The sequence below is a fragment of the Molothrus ater genome, chromosome 1, assembly GCF_012460135.2.
Source record: "Molothrus ater isolate BHLD 08-10-18 breed brown headed cowbird chromosome 1, BPBGC_Mater_1.1, whole genome shotgun sequence".
Taxonomy (NCBI): Eukaryota; Metazoa; Chordata; class Aves; order Passeriformes; family Icteridae; genus Molothrus; species Molothrus ater.
Genome location: NC_050478.2, coordinates 127,618,241 through 127,639,529, shown reverse-complemented (window position 1 = coordinate 127,639,529; position 21,289 = coordinate 127,618,241). Strand labels below are relative to the sequence as shown.

The 21,289-nt window shown below is 35.3% G+C and overlaps 1 protein-coding gene across 3 annotated transcripts in view; it reads left to right on the top strand.

The window, feature by feature from the left end:
* The window catches only part of ZFPM2 (zinc finger protein, FOG family member 2), a 308,205-nt gene that overhangs the window by 70,621 nt on the left and 216,295 nt on the right, over positions 1-21,289 (top strand). For all 3 annotated transcript variants that reach the window (XM_036406843.2, XM_036406840.2, XM_036406842.2), the window contains one exon: positions 1,626-1,727. In XM_036406843.2, coding sequence (XP_036262736.1) covers positions 1,626-1,727 — 102 coding nt within the window. The remainder of the gene's footprint in view (positions 1-1,625; positions 1,728-21,289) is intronic.

Genomic DNA, 21,289 nt, shown 5'->3' with positions numbered 1-21,289 from the left:
TGGACTATGTTTTTAGTACTACAAGTTGACTGAACTATAGTTTTGTAATCATACTGTGGAGTGATTATAGTATTGTGTTTGTGTGAGTAGTAGTTTATCAGGCTCTTAGACTTCATATTTGAAAAACTGTGTTTTATGAATGCAAGGAAGAATGTGTTATTATGAGACTTTACATGTGCACATGAAGTTAATACTTTATAGTGTTTGTATATAATCATGTACTTGAAAGCTCTGGGTCACAATCTTATCCAGTATAAATATAGCTCCAGCGATAACGTATGGGGATCTGGCATAGTTTGTTGTAATCACATTTCTTTACCTATGTTGCTAATTAAAGCTTTTGTTATCATGAGTGGGGAAAAAATTACAAGTTACTGCTTAATTGCTGTGCTTTTTGCTCCTTCTTGGTCTCCTGTTGTTAAATCAACAAAGGGTCTGATTTTTCAGTTTGTAAAATACACAGTATTTGTTTTTCTACTGCTATCACTTTTTTCTGGGAGATCATTTTTTAGAAAGTGTCCTTCAAGTTTGATAAAAAAATTAAATCATAATCAGTCCTATTTGACTGAAGTAGTTATTTTTGTAGATTTTTTTTTTCTTTCAATTCTTCTTAGTGTCTTCCTATGCATGAGTTTCTTGGAGAGGTTAGTGTTAAAATAAAACCAAACAAATCTACAAATGAGTAAATTCCAAACCTGGAAAAGCCTTTAGAGATGTCATTTAATGTGTTACTATGGCCAGAGTGTTTTGTGTTAATACCCTCATCTTCAATGTAGTTTTCATAGCGCTTATTTCAAAGTATTTTGGCATGGAGTTTGCCTAGTGTATTTTTTTACCTGAAATAACTTCCCTTTCAACAAGCAGTTCTTCAAATAAGAATTAAATGGTCATCTCTAAAAGTTTAACCTTATCATAATTTTCTGTGTGTCCTGTATATGACCTGGTTAAGAATAGCAACAGAAAGCAGACAGACATTTTCAGGTACTTCTGGACGGTGAAAATCCAAAAATTCATCAGAAATGTAGCATTTCTTTAAATAAAGCTTGATAGGGAAAAAAGTACTTTAGGAACCTGCTGGTACATTATGATTTTAAGGGCTAATTCCTTAAATGCTGAAATACCATGGATTAGCTTTTCACTAGTTTTGTGAAAAAGCAAAATGTTTAGTGGACCAAATTTTTGTTCTGTCATTTATTTGTAGCGCATAAGAAACATTCAGGTGTCAATTCAAGAAAATAGAATATCCATAACTGAAAGCAGATGTTCCTTGGGGGTCATGAACTGATTTCTTTCTCTCCTTTGTACCTACAGACTCAGTGACTTTATGTGCTTTGTTTTACAGAATTAGGTGCAAGTTGTGACTCTGTTTTTTAACCATATGGAGTAAACACTGTTTTCCAAGATTTTCTCTCCATGGAACTGGAAGTACTGGATACGCAGGGCTTCTTTGAGTTAGTGGGAACTCACAAATGTTTACATGTCTAATATTTCTTTTCATGTTCTCTCTGTTTATAGACATGCATATGTTTTCACTTAGGCATATAAGCAGTTTGGATATTACAGGAGCTTTGCTTTAAAGTCACTATTGGAATATGTCAATACTGTATTTTTTGATGGTTTTTCAGGCAGTGAAGAAGGCATCCAGGAGGCAGCAGAATCTGATGGTGACGCGAGGTCAGAGAAACCAGGGCAGCTTGCTGTGGAGACTGAAGACTGGGATGGGCCAGGTAGGGAGAAACAACTGAAAGCCAAGAGAAATTTTTTGAAGTAGACTTCAATATTTGTTAATTTCATTATTTTAGTAGATTGTTGTGCTTTGCATTCATTTTTAATGGACTGCCTCTTTTATGATCCTTTGGGATATTGACAGGTAAGTACTAAGATGACATTCTTGTGTTAAAAAACCCGGCTTTTGTTACACCATTTTGTAAAATGTTCAACATAAAATGCCTTGTGTACTTGTTTAATGTAAAGGAAAATTTTCTTGCTGCTTAGAATTTTAGTATTAAAATTTCTCAGTAAGTTCTTTCTTCTGTGATTAAGGGAAAAGCACTTCTGCTCTGTTTTCTGCGGTCAGAAGTCTCTTCTCAAGCTTTGTGCCAACATTTAGCAACATGTTTAGCTTAACAAATAGATATGATGTCTACTAACATTTTCAAGGAGCTTTTTTTACCTGTTTGAGCCTTATAGAAATCATTTAGGACATCTGCTCATTGGTTTCAGTGGAAAGAGAAACTCAGAGTGCATTCAATCAAGCGTTAGAACTTCACATTAAAACAGTAATTCAAGGTAACATTTTCTGCTATGTAAGTGAAGATGGTGCAAGCATAACATTGCTAAGATGTAATGGTAATGTGGCAATACTTTCAAGTATCTGTTCAATATAAATATGTAAAACCTCTCTTGTACTGTAAAAGTACCTTAGGCAAAGGGGTAAATTGTATTTCTCAATTAGGCAATTCTGCAGTTGAATGCAGTGTTTTCATGGGCATGGACTTGGGAATAGGCCTTAAAAATCCATTATATTGACCATAATTTAATAAAACTGTTGCAAAATGTGGATCTGAAGCCAAACACGCTCTAGCAATAGCTGAATCTCTTATGGAAATTTTCCCTCAAAAGGATGAGCACATCAGAAGAGAGTTCCAGAATCATTCTATCAATAATTTATAATGCCATAATAATATTTCATTAGAAAAAATCCTATATTTCAATCACATTTTCATCCTTGCTTGATTTTGCAAATTACTGTATGCTCTTCATGAAGAGAAGAACAAAACTAATGGCAATTTTCTGAAACCAGTAGCTGGAAAATACAATGCAAACAAAAATGAAGACATAGTATATCTAATTATTATGATATCATTTAAAATGCTTTTCGTGATAATGCACAAAGAACTTGATATTATATATAAAGCAGTAATGGTGTTATATGAAAACAAGGTGTAGTATCACCTACTGTACATGTAAAATAATGCAAAATATACATGTGGATGTAGCAGAATGGCCTTTTCTAGCTGCATAGCAGATTTAAAGGCTGTCAGTATTTACCATATGGCTTATTTTTAATTTCATTATAAATTAGGTCTATCTGAAATTTGTAATTTTTATTGCATGTTTTTGTGTATTTCAGCATATATGAATGTGCATTTTACTGCTTTTTATATTTGCTACCTTATTCAGAAGTTTCTGAGATCTTTTCTGACACTGTGGAGCAAAAGGAGATCTTTTCATTTTGTTGGGAAAAAATTCAGTTAAATAGTAGGATGAGTGTACTTCTTGTAATATTTATTGATAGTTTTGACATGGGATAAGACAGAAATCAAAGCTGAATGTGGAAGAATTTCTTTTGACTTCTGAAAACTGATGACCACTTGATATAGATGTATCAGCATCTATATTTTATTCAAATATTGATGCTTTACAAGGGTATAATACGTATGAAAAAGTAATGGATATATACCACATACCATACTCTACACATGAAATGAGGCTGGTTACTATTGACATGGAAAAAGAAGCAATCAGCAGAACATCATCTTCAACCATGCAGTACAAAGATAACATCTTCAGGTGTTTTGGAAAAAAACAAAACAACAAAGCATGAAATATTGTGCTTATTTAGGAATTTATTTTAGTGCAGCACAAACCGAGCCATCAAAAACTTTAATTCAAAAAATTTACCAACTGTCAGTAGAGGCACAACCTCAAAGGGCAGATGATGATGAATTCTTTGTTATCTGAGCTGCCTCTGGTCTCCTCAGCTTCTCTGGTAAGGAAAGTTCCATCTCTGAGAGGTGGAGCCTCTCAGAATCCAACAACTGTGTTCTGCATGATACAAGTTGCTGTCAACTGATAATGTGAACTGTGACAACTCAGGAATTTATATAAATAGTAGATTGGTTTTGTTATTTTAATATTTTATGTCTTTTTTTAGCACTAAGGGAACATAGTGTGACTTTCAGAGCCAGTACTTGACAGGAACTGAAAAATTAAACTTCTGGCATTAATTAGAGTTTTATTTTGTTTGAAAATTTGCATTATCCACATGCATTCTTAAGTCTTTGTAATTAGAATTTTTTTTAAAAAAACAATCTGAAGTTAAATGTGCTGTAGCTTCAAAGAATTTCTGCTGAAGCAATATTTCAGATCAGACTCCTGTGACCTTCATTGACCATCAAGGAATTTCAGAGACAGTGCCTACTCTGTGTAGCCACTTTGAGGGTTACCTGAATATTTTTCAACTACCATCAGTTTTCACTGTTATTATTTTTAATTTTTAAAAATTCCTGTTCTGTGAAACTGCTGTGAAATAATGGAAACTTTGGTCAATAGACTGTCTGTGAACACAGAGTGAAGGGCCTGATCCTTTTTCTGTTATAGCCAACAGCAAAAGTCCAAGGAATAGAAAGCATGATCAGCAAGACTGGGTTTAAATGCATTTTATGTAAAAAGATTTAGTTTTTAAATGTGAAAGCAGAGGTCATTTTATGGTCTTATGTCTGCTGTTTGCCTTGGTACATGGAGTTAGTTCTGTAGCTTTGTATTATTGTTAGGATGTCAGTGCATGTGAGGGCAGTGCTTTTAGACATAACAAACAAAGATCTCCTACATGGGTTCTGCAGATCACCCATCATATTAGAGAATATGATCATTCTGGTTTCTACTGAATGCATGTTTCATGCTTCCATAGCAGAATTTCCTTAAAATCTCTTAAAATTTTAAATACTGAGCACCTCAATTAAAATATTGTTAAGCCAAGTATATATTCAATGGCATCTTGAAAGATAAATTGTTTATAGATTTGTAAATGAATGCTTGTTTACCATTATTCAGTGGTCATGCTTGCAGTGGTGGATACAAGTTCAGTCCACCATACTTGTCATCGCAAGAGACAGCAAATATGAACCCTATCAAAAAGGAGAAAAGATTTGAATTCAGAAGTATCAATTGTAGCTTGGAAGAGTTTAGGAACAATTTTTAGACTTTCCAAAAGCTAAAATAAAAATGAAGGCAATGTTGAAATTGCCTAGAAGGAAATATCCAGAAAAATCCAAGTGGATGTAACCAGATGCTAGCAACTATAATCTGAAGCTAAAAGGAAAAAAAAAAAAAAAGAGGAAAGGCAAAACCAAAAACCCTAAAAATCTATCAGTAGCTTCATTAATAACAGTAAGATGACATTTTAAAATGTGGTAAGAAAAAAATAATTTGAAAATTGATATTGATCTATTATAAGTCATGACTCAATAGTTAGAGGGGACAGGTAAAAAGGTAAAGTAATTTTTCTAGTCTGCTTAAAACTAGCATTTTTTGCTAGAAGCTTATTTGACTGTATGTGATGTCTGTACTTCTGTACTAGTTAATTTAAGCAGTCTGATCATTTGAATTTAACTTTTTTAGGACCTAGATGACCCAGCTCTAGTGATCAACTTCAGTTCCTTAAAAGTTTTGATATGATTTCTCAAATGTGTTCAAAACCAGTAAAAGTTGGTGTGTATAGTAACAGACCTGTCCACATGGCAGTGGCTCCACTGGAAATAAGGGGATAAATACTGTAAGATGCTTCTATTAAGAAGGGGTTATTAAGAATTCCAATCTATATAGGTTTATAGAAGAAAATATGTCCTATAAAACCAACATAATATGTAATGTGAGCTAAAGTATATGTAGTTTTTTGCAGTATGCTTTAAATTTTAAAAAATGCTGAATAATGGGTAGATATTGATATTGGCAGACCTAAATAACTTGCTATGTTAGCTGCAGAAATATTTTGGTTTCAGAGTAATTAAAGTTATGAGCTTATGGGAAGGTAAATAAATATTTTCATAGAATTGTTACAGTTGTAAAAGACCTGTAGGTGCATCAGAAAGCAGGGTCTCTGAAAAAGTCTTAAGATTCAGTGAACTGGGGTTGAGCCCAAAGAGAGGGTCATGGCTAAAGGGTGTGTTTGGCTTCTCAGATTGCTTTGCTTGTCAGGTCAGCAGTCTTGTTTGATGCTGAAACAGGGCTCTGTGTCCTGTGGTCACACTTAAAGAATGATGTTAAAATTTGTAAAAGGTTTAGAGAAGAGCCACTAGAGAGTTGAAAAGACTGGTATTATGGAAAGGTCTAGGTCCTTTCCCTATTTATTTTATCAAAGATATATTAAAGTTATATTAAAGGGCAATCTGATTGCAAACTACTTTAAATTCAGAGTGAAAATCTGATAATGATGGGCACCTCTTTCTAGCAAAGTATCAGAGGATTAAATGGATGTTGAAGCTCCAAAGTTTCAGACACAAAGAATGGATTTTAGTGCTTAAAAAGTCATTATTGAAACATTTTATGAAAAGTCACTTATCTGTCATTAGAAATATTTGCATTCAGGATGAGATACTTTCCTAAAGAACATGATCAAGTTCTGTGGCAAACACTGGACTTTAAAAATGAGATAGATTTCACTGGGGCAGAAATTAGACTGACTGACCACGATAGTTCCTTGTAACTAAAATGCAATTAATAAATGAGAATGCTATCTATTGCTTTTATAAATATTGTACTATTTGGGTGCATTTATAATGAATAAATACAAGCAGGCTTCATAAAAGCTATTCCAAATTTTTATTTCTTCAGTAACTGTTTACCAAAACTATGTTAAGAATGATAACTTCTTTATGCTTTTCTCTATTCTGTAATTCTCAATTACTCTGTAGTGATGAAATAAACAAGAGAGTTGAAGACAACATATACTGATTCTGTAATGTGCAAGGGAATGTTTTTCCCTGTTGGCAGATGGGACACAATTTTCTAGTACTGACTAAGCCAAAAAGTTTTTCCAAATCCAGTGCCTCATCCTGTGCGCTCCATTCTTTTGACTTTCTTCCTGCAATTCCAAAAATGAGTGCTTCAGCCATCAGTGAAGTTGTATCTAGCTTTTAAGGCAGAGAAACATTGTTATCAGCTGAGGGACTAAATATAGGGCATTTCCGATGGTGAAATTAATGCCATTCAGGAAAGTCTTGATTCTGAGGAAGAACTGGATCTTTTTCTTAATTCCCATGCACTACACAACATTGTCCTTATTTCTTATGTGAGCTCTTACTTTTATAGTCATAAGGGTGCATGGCTTATCAGAATGGGCTGATTTTGTCAATTGGATAGCTTGAAAGTCTGTCTCTGAAGTTCTTTTGAATTGTATCTGAATTCTGCTTAGAATGTGAGAAAATGTGATTTGTCCACATTTCCAAGATGTTAAAAAAAACCCAAATGAAAAAAAAAAAACCCTGCCATGCAGTGTAAAAGGCCTAAAAACTCCTATTGGCAGTTCATGGTGATTTTTTTCATGTATTGTTTGCCTTCATCTCCACATAAAGGGAAAGTTTTCCATGTGTAAAATTCTGCCTCCAGTAAATCATTAGGATTTTGGCTATTGACAGTAGTAAATCAGAATGAAGTTGCAACTCATGTTACTCATTTCAGCAGCCTCATCATCACTCGTACACATGTATCAGAGAACTGTTGAAAAAAGAACTAAGCATAGTTAAATGTAGCATATTATAGTTTCCTTTAATTACTCTTACAGGTTGGTGTTTTTCTTAAAATGTATTTTCTTAAAATGAAATTTAAAAAAATAATTATGAAATTATGAAATTTTAAGAAAAATGGCATGCTGAAAATAAAATAGCACTTCAAAATGATGTTACATTGAGCTAGGCTGCTGTTAATATTCAATAAAAGATAGAAACAGGCTTTCATGTAAATTCTGGTGTATTGCTTTAGTGAGTTGTAGATCAGAAAATTGTAGTGAACATTGAGCATTCCAGATTCACATTTTTACCTGCTATAAAAGGTACTTGGAAAAGCTTTTCTGTATAGATTTCCTGTAACAATTCGTAAGAATCATTGCAAATATGTATTGATTGTTGGGCCTACTCTGCATTATTTAGTAATACTATAAAAAGTTTGGGTTACAAAGCAAAGCTGTATAATATAGAATGGAATGGTTGGCAGACCACTGCAAGATGGAAACAGACATTAATGATAGCCTTCCCCCTCCCCCCCCTTTTTTACTTCTTTTTCTTTTCTTATTTTCTTTTCTTTTTCTTTCTTTTTTTTTTTTCTTTTTAAACCAGTCCTAAGAAGGACTTGGAGATTACTGTCCTGATTTTGTTTCCTTTTTGACTGGGGAAATGTGGTAGATTTAAGATCTTGGAAATGCTATTTGATGTAAATTAACAAAAATCCATGAAACATAGTTAACCATAGATATAGTCTGACAGTAAGAAGAATATTGTGAAGAAGCAGAGGAAATCATAGAATGACTGTGTGTTACTCTGACAGTGAATCGGTATTATCTCTGCTATCAGATAATGCAGTTATCATTAATTTTCACATTTGCATTTCAATCTTTGGAAGGAAATGACTCTTGCCGGATGAAGATAAGAGCTCTGTACCACTATAATGAACCATCATTTTATCCCGATGCTTTGTATCCATATGAAAATGAGGCTGGGTGGTGTGGTATGTGAGGAGGCGGTGGGGGGGGTGGGTCACAGAAACATTATAACAAAGTGTCAAAAATCACCACAGACTTTTGGAACCCTTAATGAAACAAGAGGCAGTCTAAATAAATCTTCTGTAGTGAAGTGGATATTGGATTAAAAGCAGAGAGCTGGGCTCCCAGGCTCCAGGGGTTGGGAGGGAACCTTGTTGAAGCAAGGAAGGATTTCTGTGGATCTTGATCTGGTTTCCATCAACAATTTGGAACTAGGAGGAGGCCATTTGGACATAAAATAACAAAAATAAGGGTCTAAGAATCATTGAGTTTACCTTTGCACTGCAGGTCTTGTTTTAACACTTAAATTGTGTTAAGGAAGGTGCAAATGCTCGTGGATTGTGTCTTGTAGTTTGGATTATGGTACAGAGCTGTTTTAAGCAGTTACCAAACCTGTGCATTAAATGCAGGATTTTAAATAATTATCAGTCTTGTATATAGAATTTATCCAAGTCTTCAAGGACTGTAGTCTTCCCAGTTCTTTTTCATGCATAGCCCTGATTTGTGTTGCTTACCTGAAACTCGATCTGCACACATCTGCATCAGTCCATTTTAGGTCTGATTGACTAATACCAGTGTTACTGAAATACACTTGCACTATGTTCAACTTGTTTAACCTTTATGATGTAGTTTGCACTTAGTTAGTCTGTAACTTACATATAATTTGTACTCACTGCCAAATGTCTTCTAAAAACAGGAACTCTTGAGGTTTGCCCTGCTGCCCCATTTTTTGTAACAAAAGCTGAGTTTCTTAGATCATGAAATGATTATAAAAACTGGTATTTTAATATGCGAGGTTTAAAAAGTAATTTTTAGTGTGCAACCTGGCACCATTATAGGAGCATGATGATGTCAATCTTGCTGTCACCAGCTGGGATGGATGAATTATTCTGTTGGCTGTAGCAGCTGCTTCCTCTTGCAGACCTTTCTCTGGGTCTCACCCCCCTCTTCTTACATGATGAGAGTCTGCTTCATAATGAGGAGATGCTGGTCTAAGAAGTGGAAGGAAAAATATCCTGTGTTAATACATTCAGTAGTGACAGAAGTGGGATAGTAAATAAGTGTTAAAATAGTGCCTATCTTGATTTTGATTGAGGCCAGCAGTCTCTCTTCCCAAGTAGATCCCAAAGTGCAGAAGCTGTGGCATTGCAAGGAACATTCTCCAGAGGTAGTTTGTATACTGACACCTGATTAAAGGCTAAGGAAGCCCCCAGCACATAAACATGGCTGTGCTTGGCCTCCATGCCCAGAGCTGTTCTTTGCCACGTGTAGGGAAGCTTTTATTTATGTCTGACATGCTTAGTGCAGAGGTTCCCTGTTCAAGGCAGTTGATACTGTTGGTGGACTGCTCCCTGTATGGGCCTGAAGGATGAGACTGTGGGAGTGGCTGGGTGAATTCACATGGAAGTAGCAGCCAAACCTTCATTGTCATCTTTCACATGAGCAGTTTTCACTTTTCTAGGAACAAGGCTGTTGCATGACCTACACTACTTATGTGTAATAGATGGGGAGAAATTTTACTTATGGCCACACCTGACAAAAGGGAATTCTACCCTTTAGCCAGAAATAGTGGTCAGCAAGGCTTTAAGAGAAAATTGAAGTGTAAGACTCTAAATTCATAAGAATAGGCAGTAATAAATTTTGAAAACTAAGACATGTTTCTTTTTATGATGTCACTTCCTGTGGTGACTTCTGTAGCATCGCGTTCATGATGCAGGTTGCAAATATTGTAGGATTCTCTAAACCTGGAGACATGGATTGTCTCATCTGACTTGCAGCATAAAATATCAAAAACCAGTGACTTCATCACTGAATACTGGAGCTCTTGTCAAGCATTCCAACTGTTTTGTCAGTTGGAATGCCATTTCCTTATCACTGTATTATTAACATAATATTCTATATGATACAGATTGTATAATTGATGTTATTAATATATTATTGTTATTGTTTGCATATATATGTGAATTTTAATTTAATTTCAAAATCAGTTGCTATAGAAATGAGCCTAGTTTAGAAGTAGCATCTTGCATATACATTTCACATGTGGAGAACTTCAATTTTATTTAAACAATTTGCCTTTTAGAATATTTTCAAACTCAGAACTTCATTTCTATCCAAGTCAAAATGCTTCAGAAAAGTGAAACTGCCTAGAACCTTCAAATCTATTAGTTATTTTTTTTAATGGCATTCCATTCATTTACTATTTCTGGTTTGTTATTTGTCCATTTGTGAAATATTTATTTGACATAGCAATGTTTTTGATTTTCAGTGTGTTAGGTGTAAATTGTTCTTTGGACACGATCTTGATCTTCAGATGGGCGAGTTTCTGGATCAGGGTCATGGCTTAGAAGTGGCAGTCCCTAATTTAGTGCCCCTCCCTCTCCAACACTCACTCCTCTCCCCCTCCAGTGGGAGATACAAAAGGCAGAGATTATGGGTTGAGTAAAAACTAGTAGAAACAGCAATAGGATAAAAAAAAAAGAACAGTTCCAGTGACAATCCTAGTAATAGTGTATGTAAGAGAGGGTGTTTTACGTGGAAAACGCTCATCAATGTGGCACAACCCTGAGCCAAAGAGCAAAATGACTGGCACACCCTCCATGTGCCACCTTTTTTTCCCAACCACGAGCCACTCCCCTCCCTCTGGAGGTGAGGATCCTTTGCTCCCCCCTCCCTGCCACTGATGATGTGTATGGTCTAGAATAACAACACGGGCATGCACACGGCTCCAGACTGCAAAATTAACCCTGTCCTTGGCCAAAACTAGGACAAGTAGGTAGGCTTGAAAATGATCTGGTATCTTCCTAAAATTTTTGTACTCCTGTACACCCAACATGAGAACATTTGCCTGATTTGTAAAAGTCCTTGAACTTTGAATGAAAGGTGCTACATATTTGAAATGTATTCTATTTTGATTGGCATTTATGTTTCAAGCACAAAAGACATCTTGTTCTCTGAAAAAAGTTGATAGCTGGGAAAGGCATGTGCAAGGGAAGAATCATCAGATTCACTAGATACTTTGGACATGATACACTACATAGTGGATATTATGTAAAGTACAAATCCCTGTAGGTCACACAGTGAAGGACTCCTGTGAAATTCTGCAGGGAATCAATGAACATCTGCATTACAATACATTGTTTCCTGTCATTCCATACACCAAGGGACCTGCAGAGACTGGCAGAGAGCTTTGCACTTTTCAGCTGTCTTCACTGTAGTTTGGCCATAAAGGCAATGTTACACCCTGGTAGTGGCAGAGGACTGGGAAAGTGTCTGGTTTGGGAAGCAGACTGAGTGAGAATCAAAAGGAACATGTAATCAGTCCACAAGTATTTTGTTCTTTGTTGTGTTTTTCCTGTTAATTCAGCTAAGATTATTGCATTTGGAATATGCATGACAACACTGCCTTGAACAACTGAAGAATGGATATGTTAATATATTGAACCATATGCAGAGCACAGCGTTATTTAATGCACTTAAGGTGTAGTCCAGTAGTTGGATACAAATACCTACTGAGAGATGCTAGTGACTTTATTTCTTAAATAAACTAATTCTGTGTTCAGCAGTTCATTGAAGAAAATATTTTGGTTTTCAAATTACAGTATCCTTTTAAACCTTTAAAAGCCACTTTATTTACTCTCCCTTAAGACATCATAAGATAAATGTTGGAATAATATAAATAAAACAACAAAAAAATTATCACCAGGAACCATTGTACCTCCTTTCAAAAGAACTAACTTTTGCTGAGTAAAAAATTTAATGTGACATGTGACACTGTAGTTACTCTCAAAATTGCACAGTTCAGGATGGTTCAGAGTGAGAAGAGGAAACTGGGTGTTGTGGTCATGGAACTGGAAGTAAGGGCAAAGTCCTCTCTTAATTCTGACCTTGACTTTCTGTGTTTAGATCAGTGAGATCAGCTTAGCACACATTTGGGTTTAGGTTTAATTGCCACATTTCATTTTTAGGGTGCTTTACCATTGCATTCTCAAAAGGAGGATATGAAATGAACAGCAGATCTCATTTTCACTCCTTGATTTAGGCTTCAGACAAGGATATGTGCAAATGGTCTATGTAAAGTGCAGTAGTGGTCATCATACAGAAATGCTGCAGTTAACTCCTTTATGCAGTCACTCAGCACTTAATCATCAACATAGCAAAAATAAGAATGGCTGTCTTAATAGCATCAGACCTCATCTTGATCTAATTACAGAATGTGTAGTTCTTTAAACATGTTCTAATGGAATCTGAGAAACCCCAGAATCAAACATTCAGAAGTGTGGTTCAGGGTAAAAACTAGTGAGATGTTTGGGTAAGCAGAAGTAATAATGATAGAAGCTTGTGTTTGGAAAGCTGTAACTCTGTTTTTTTCCTGCAGTCAGTCAGCTGATTACCTTAGACATTCTAAAATAGATGTGTAGAGGACATTTTGTTCCTACCCCCCTCTCCCCCTGACAAAGATTTTGGAGTGTTCTGAATGTCCCCTTTAATTATCATGGTTGATTCCAAAAAACTATTTTTAATCTATAGCATATGAAATCATATTCAGAGGGAAGATGCTTGCAAATGCCTTTTATGGTAGTGTAAGTAGCCAGTCCAGTGTATACATTGCATCTTTTATCATATGCTCCAATGGAAGTCAATCAAGTTGTCCCATCATAGCTTACTCTTTCCCTTTGCTCCCCTTTGTGTCTCAGGACTTTTAAACAATGTGTTCAAGGTGAAAACCTTGAACAGCCAACTTCATAACATGTTTTTGGGGATTACAGGTAGAAAAACTTCACTGTATTTTACATAGTTTTGTTTTAAGTAAATATTGCATGATTACATGTTGCCTTATTTATTTTAGAAAGCAATATTGTCTGATATATTTCAAAGATCTGGGATAAAGCTGTAAAAATCATATTTTACTGAGAGAATATACTCGGGGTGGGCTTCTTCAGGTCTCTGCTGCTCTGATTTTATGGCAGTATAAATGCCTTGATTTATAAGATGCTTCATCAGCATAAACCTGCAATGATGGACTATTTTGGATAATTTAGAAAGATAATACAATGTATACACTAGAGATATTCCATGTGTATGCATTTTGGGCTGGGTGGTTCAGCCCAGGAGACTGAATTTCAAATTACATCATTGTATGATACCCCTTCATTCAGTTATCTGAACTTTGATATTTAGAGTGTGGTGCCAAAATTACTAATCAGTTCATAAATCTTTGGCTTATATATATAAATAGATACTAGTTCTCATTAAAAAAAAAATACTGTCTGGAAAGCACTCGTTATGCATCCAGTCAGAGTTTTCTTAAGTTGACCACAGTCCAATTTTCAGGGCTTGTGTAATACAACATTGCAAATGCTTTGTATAATTTGTTGCTATCTGATAAAGTATGTATAATACTATAATTTGTTTACTTAATACATTTACTGTAGTGATTTCTACTTTATTATTTTTATTGACTTATTCTCTGGAAAAAAAACCCCTTTCCCCTATTACAGAACTGCTCTGTATTTGATACTAACTATTTTTCAAAGTTTTGTGTTGGATATCAACTTTTCATGAAACTTTTCTTTAGGAGGTGCTCTCTAAATAAGTGACTATTTCTAGCAGCCAAAAAAGAAAAAAAAAAATACAATGAAACAACAGATATTTTGGTGTGTTGCGTTCCGATAAGAGCTATCATTTAGTTTAATTCCTATATCCGTAACACTTTAGCCATCAAATTTTGAGTGTCTTCCAAGAAAATTATTTTCTCTCATCCTGTTCTGCTACTCATTATTTTATTAGTTGCAACTTAGTTTTTTTCCTATATCGTCGCACCACAATGTGTGAGTCATCGAAGAATGGTGTGATAAGGTAGTTGACGGGGATGTAGGGCTTAAAATGGTATAAATGTGCCAGAAGACATCTTCAGGGGACCCTGAAGAAATGTCCTTGCATGTTGCTATGGTACTTTAAATATGTTACCTGCAAAGCAATGGGCAGTCAGGAGTGTTGGAGTCTGTTCTACATGATGCACAAAGTAAGATTCAGGTTTTATATGCTTTCCTGTAGGAATGCATCTGATTACAGAGAGGTCAATCTCCTTGGATTCTGCCTCTTGTCAATATATCCTGCAATGGCATATGGGTATTGACAACCATGACGTAAGAGATTAGTTGCTCAACTGATTCATTGGTCTCACATTGTTCAGTGCTCTGTATACTGGGAAGCTCAGTCAAGAAATTAAATACTCCAATAGTACTAAGAAACTGATCTTTCCTCTTAAAAAGCCTCTTGCCATCTGCTTGAATTTTAATTTTTCTCATAAAAGAGACAAAAAATGGCTTGAATTTTTTAGAAAGTACGTCATAATAGTTTCACCATTTCTCAGCTTCTAGGATCATTGCCCTAAAAAGTGCTGTGTGTTTCCCAAAGCTTGGACATATCATGATACTTATCTATAGAGAAAAAATGATATATTTTTAAAAGAAAAATGCTGACCTAGTTAGTGAGGCTGAAACCATTCATTAATTAGAAGTCATAATTGCAATTACATGGTAAAATTAATTTATCACGAAAATAATCCTATCAGTTTTCCTTTTTGGAAAAATGGAACCAAATGATTTTAGCAGCCCATATTGCTTAAGGCTGATATTACATTGATACTGGTTTGGAGTGAATAAAGCAATCAAATTCTATTTTCAAGATCTGAATTTCTGAGACTGTGTCATAGATAGTTTATGTGTTTTATGAGATTCACTTGAGTTGTAATTTTGTAATTACATATAATGTATAAAGCATATATGCACGGATAAATGCATAAAAGGAATATAGTGTGTTGAAATTTAAAGAGGGAATTGGAGATAACACAGCACATAATATATAGAAAAATTCATGTAATATGGCAAGTATGCTACAGCGTGTGAAACTGAGAATACCTTTTCTACTCTCAGGCTATTTAGACTTCCTTGATATTCAAATGTTAATGTACATTAAATGGAATTTAAGGAGGTCCACCTTGGTGGACCTCAGGCAGCCCTGGCAGGTAGTGATCCTTGGGGATACCACTGTATGTATATATTTGCAAAGATGTTAAAACCATGAAATATAGTCCTTTGATGACATCATAACTGTGAAATACAACATTATTTTGCTCACCAGAAGTCAGAGCTTTGCTTTACTATATTAAGCACTATGTACCCATAAATAAAGAATACCAAATACTGAAGCTGACTGTAACCCACCATGGCCATCTTCAGCTCACTCATCACTCTCTGATGCCCCATGGATGTCAGGGGACTATTTGTAGAGTATCTTTCTGTCACATATCACTAAATTTAACAGTGTCTTCTCTCCAGAAATGACGTGATAAATGTTACGGAATCTGTTATATGGCTATATCTGCAAATTTAGCAATTATTTAAGCTTTCTTAAATTTTAACAAGGGGCAAAAATTTATTAGCAATTTATTAACTTGGTCTTTAAGGATCTCAAATGTATAATTACAATTTCTGGTCCTGTTGAAGTAAATATAGAAGTACACATTGATGACAATGGTGTTAATACCTAGTCTGTTAATGGCTAGTTAAGGAATACGTATATCCTCTGCACAAGACTCACAAATGTACTCTTTAGGAGAAACACACAGTCACCAGGGGAGTGTTCATCTGCTTGCACTTTGTTATTAAAGGGGGAGAAGAACAATTACACTTCTGGGCACCTGAAAATAATTTAGGTTTCCATGAAAAAGGCTTCACAAAAGAATACAAGAAATCCATGCATAAATCTATCTGTCCAGACTAACTGGCATTTGAAGATAGAATCAGTAAGTCTTACTTTATTTTTTTTCTCTACAGCTAGTAAGAAAACAAAAAATTACTTTCAGAAAAACACTTCTGTTCTTCTAGCTCCCATCTTGCAAAATATTTCAAAACTTGTATTTTAATGTGTGTGAGCATTCCATTAAAAACCAGAACTACCCACATGCATGAAGCTAAGCACAAATGTGTTTGTAGGACTGTGGCTTTAGCTCAGAAGCTCTTTCAGGAAGGAGCTGCCTCTATCATGGTACTTTCTATGTACTCAGCAAACTGCCAGCCTGAATAAATTAGCAAGGATGCAAATCAAAGCAATGCTAAAGACCCCTTTCTACTCTGGAAATGTAAGAGGTCTTAAAGGTGGACTAAATTACTTCAATACAAAGAATTCTGAATACAGTGGACTTCAAATTGTAGCTGCTTCAGTTTCTGTTAATAACAGAATATTTTTTCATGAATTTGCTTGATTTTTTAACTTACTATTTTGAAACAGTTTTTTATTAAAATACTTAAGATGTTTTGACTTATATATGTTTCTTAAAGTAAATGTATTTTCTTTTGCTTTGAGAAATAGGAGCTAAGTCTTGAGGCTGTTATTCATTTCATAGCCACATAGTAGGGTCTAACATAACACGGTAACTTTTTAAATGGAAAATTAATTTGGATTCTGCAATGTTTTCTTATTTATTTTAAATTTTAAAAACCCCATCATGTTTTGTGGCTCTGATTATATCTGTGGATACAGTCTTGTGGTGCCATAGTGCTTGTTTTATTTTCTAGTGGTACGATTTCACTATAACTGTGTATATTTTGCTGTAACTGTGTATGGGAATATACCAATATAAAGAATTGAGAGAAGAAGATATTTAAATATTGTGCAGGGATAGAAAAGTATTGTGATATATAATGTCCAAAATGTTTGTAAGGACAAACCTTTTCTTAAAGGAATTAGTTGTGGGGGTTTTTTGTCTTTTGCAGTTTGTTTTTTTAATAAAAAATACCATAAGGATGACTGAAGGGATATCCTGAAATAGCCTGTGTGAAGAGTCAGTGGCTCTTAGTTTCTCCTTCTGAAGATCAGTTGTATCTATTGCCTATTATTTTAATTTTTTAGCTAACTCCAAACAGTATTTTAGAATTATGATTGTTGCTTGATGACTTTTTCAAGCATCAGCTGATAAACTAAAACTTATCCTGGCAGTGCGGGGAATAAAAGAAAATACATTATTTTAAAGCTCTTATTATCTCAGTGCCAGTTACTTAACTGTGGTTCATCCTATTTGTGTTTTTATCAACTTTTTTCTTCAATTTTTTTTTAATGCAGACACTTCCTACTCTTTAACTTCTGCCTTCCTTATGCAGTATTTGTAGTAATAGAACAAGTCCACATATATTGTTTTTTATTTGCCTTGTGGCTATGCATTGTGAGGAAGAAGGCATAAGATTATTTAACTGAATACATTTACTTTGTATGAAAACTGCAGCACCTAAGCTTACATGTGCTTCTCTCTTGAGATCATGGCCTGGTGATACTCCCCTGTTGTATTTGTCATCCCTCTCTGCCTGCACTTGTGTTCTCCTTCCTTCATCCACACAGGCAGTCACAGTGCAGGAGCTGTGGAGGTGAAATCCAGCAGTGCTTAGTGGAGCAAAAGTCTTTACAGGTTGGCTGCTTAAAAACAATTAACAAAAATGTGTGCAGCAAAGAGGCAGTTTCCCCAATGCACTCATGCATGTGCTGAAGAAATTATATTTTTCTTTTCAAGTTTTGTTTCCTAAATAAAAAGAAAAGCATTTTGTTGTTCCTGTTCCCTTTTGATAATTCATAATTTCTGATCATCTCCTTTTATATTCTTGGTCTAATTTTGTTCATGTCCTTCATTTTCATTCAGCTCTGTATTAATTTTCTTTCTATCATTTATTTCCTTTGATTCTTTTAAAGTCCTTTTTCCATGTAGTGTGTCTTTCATGCATTATAATTATAAAATATTTCTGTTTTCTCTTCAAGCACTCCAGTTTTATTTACCTGGCTTTCTAAGTTTAGGTATACTGTTTCCTACAGTATTTATCAAAGAGAGTACAAGAGGAATGAGCACACTATTGCTGCTCTTGGCTCTGCTGTATTTTCAAAGAGCATCTGCTCATGTTCATTTGATTATTTTTTTTCCTCAGCTATGTATATAACACATGCATAAGTATCATCAATTCAGTGAAAACACTACAGAGAAAATGAATTTTATGAAATTGGGAGGAAGTTTGCAGCAAACAGTGGATTATATTGGTGTTATATAGCTATCTCATCAAAAGGTAGCAAATGCACAGGACCTTTTGCGCTTTTCAATTTGAAAGAAAATTATTTCATTAGAAAAAAAAGAACCATCACTCTGGATGTTGGAGAATGCCAGAGCCTGATGAAACCAGCTGAAGAGACAAACTGAGTGTACGGATGCAGATTAGCCTTCAGAAGATGAGGGTGTAAAAGGGATTTAATGGTAGGATGGATTATAGAAATCCTTGTAACAATGTTAAATAATTATAGTTCCAGCCGAGATCAAAGCAGTGCTGATTGAACCCCCTCAAGCTGTTAACACGGAGTATCTTGAAGGAAAAAAAAAAAAAAAAGGAAAAAAACCCTCTGAGATTGGTCAGCCTGTGCTGACAGTGTCCTCTGATCTGGGGAAGTTCTGGCTGTGTTGAAGGTACAACTTGTGGGGGAGGGAAAACAGAGAGAAGGATTTATCTGTCAGAGTAGCCTATTTGAGTGGGGGGGTTGTTTTTTTTTTAAAGGAGGAGGAAGGGGTTGTTACAATCAATGCTACTGGAGTTCACACACTTACTGAAATTGCAGTAAACTTTACAGTTGGCTTCTTTCCATATTGGAAAAAGGATTAAATTCCTTTAGCAGAACTGTGGTCTGTAACAGAAAATTATTACACTCTTTCCCCCCCACCCTGTCCCCTCACACACCTTCCCCTCACTTTTAGAGTATGGTTCCTATATACATACCTGCCCAGCAACAATTATTGGTAGTGATAACTGAAAAATGCCTTTGTAGTAGCAATATTTGGCTGCAGGTTGGGAGTACAGTTGCTATGCCCATTCAACAGCATTAAACATTTATTCTCATTGCCTTGCCTTCCTGGCATTCATGCCTGGAGGATTATGCTTGTGCCTCTCTTAATAAAAACGGGGAAGTCAAAGTTAAATCTTATGGTTTGGTGGCATAGTACCGTGGCATAGCCAAAGCTTTTCCTTTTATGTAGATGTCTCTAAATTGCATCATTCATGTCTAGTTTGTTGCAAAAGAAAATGTATGACTTTAACAAGGTTGATGTGTATTGCCAGTGTGTTGACTGTGTTCAGTTCCTAGTAGAAAATTAGAGGATACATTAACTGAGTAATAAAAAACAAGGGTGGAGATGACACCTTATATACTGGAACTAAATTATGGAATCATAGAATGGTTTGGGTTGGAACGGGCTTATTTTTTCCCACTAGATCAGGTTGCTCAAAGCCACATCCAGCCTGGCCTTGAACAGTTCCAGGGATGAGGCACCCAGTATTAGTTTGTTCCCCAGCTCCGTGCTGGGATGGCATGTGAGTGAGAATGACCATGACTGAATGGACATGCAGCATTAAAAGCTGTTGGAAATCTCTCTCTCTCTGTCTCCCCCCAACCCCTTCTTTTCCCCTCAATAGTCCCTGTATTTTTTTAACAAATACAAGTACTTTGTTTCCTGGGTATTCCCAGTCTACTAAATACCAATCAGAAAGCGTGTTAATGAACTGCTCTAGATTTCAGAGTAAAATTATGCATATCAAAACCCTAAACTTGTTCTCAAATCCCCATGTAAGAAGATGCAGTAATATTTTCCAAATGTTGTAGGTAAAAGCTTGTATCAGAAACTATTACATTTTTAAAATTCAAAGATAGATTTGGTATTGGTTTATGAAGTTTGGTATGAGACCTGTCTAGGGACTTTGTTAACCTGTTAACTTAGGTAAGCTGCTTCTTGCTTAAATTCTGAGTAGAAGTTTATGTTGAGGGGCCTTAAATAAATCTGTGTGCCTTGGGTCAGGCATTAAGAATTTTTAATAGCACCATTTTCAAGGAGTTTTACGGCCTTTTCTTTAAAAGCATGACAGTCTTTGCAGGCATCTTGACGTATCCTTAGATGTCCAAGTTAAAGGTACAGGTTCTGTGTCTATTTTCCTATCCAAGTCCCATGGAAAACATGGAAGGGTGTGTTCTGATGATCTGGGGAATTTTCCCACCATGTGGGGTTTAATCATGTAGAAAATATTGCAGAAAATATTGAGCTTTCCTGTTGAAAGTGTAGTCTAAGACAAGACAGAAATGATTTTGCAGTAATTGTTGAATGAAATAGAATGTTGAATGAAATGTTGAATTAAATAGAAATGATTTTGCAGTAATCTTGGCCAAGATCTTCAAAGTTGTTTAGGTGTCTAACTATTTGCTATTTTGTAGTTTGTAAAGGTAAACATATCTGTGGGAGCAGGGCTTAGTTTTTAATCAACCTGGTAGTTGCACTGCTGGATAGAAACAGATAAATCCAATAGGTGAGCTTTAAGGTGGTATGCTAGTTCAAAACTACCTGGCGTCAAATTAAACAAGGGTTTTAAGTGTGAGTTTACCTGGGCTTGTGGAGTCTTGCAGTGCTGGACAGGGATGTTTCAATTCCATTCTATAAAGGGGCAATTTGAAGGAAGGAGTTGATGCTGTTTGGACACACAGATCTGTTATTTTTACGGTATTATTTTGGGTGTAGTGAAAACTGATGTGATAAATGCTTTGGAGAAGAAATCACCACGTCAGCCTGTGCTAACGGCTGCACTGTCAGGATGAGGTTTTTGTACTGGAAATAGGAAAGAATAGTTTCTTTCTGAGACAAAACGTAAGGTTTTGAATTGGCAGCAAACTTGATTAAGA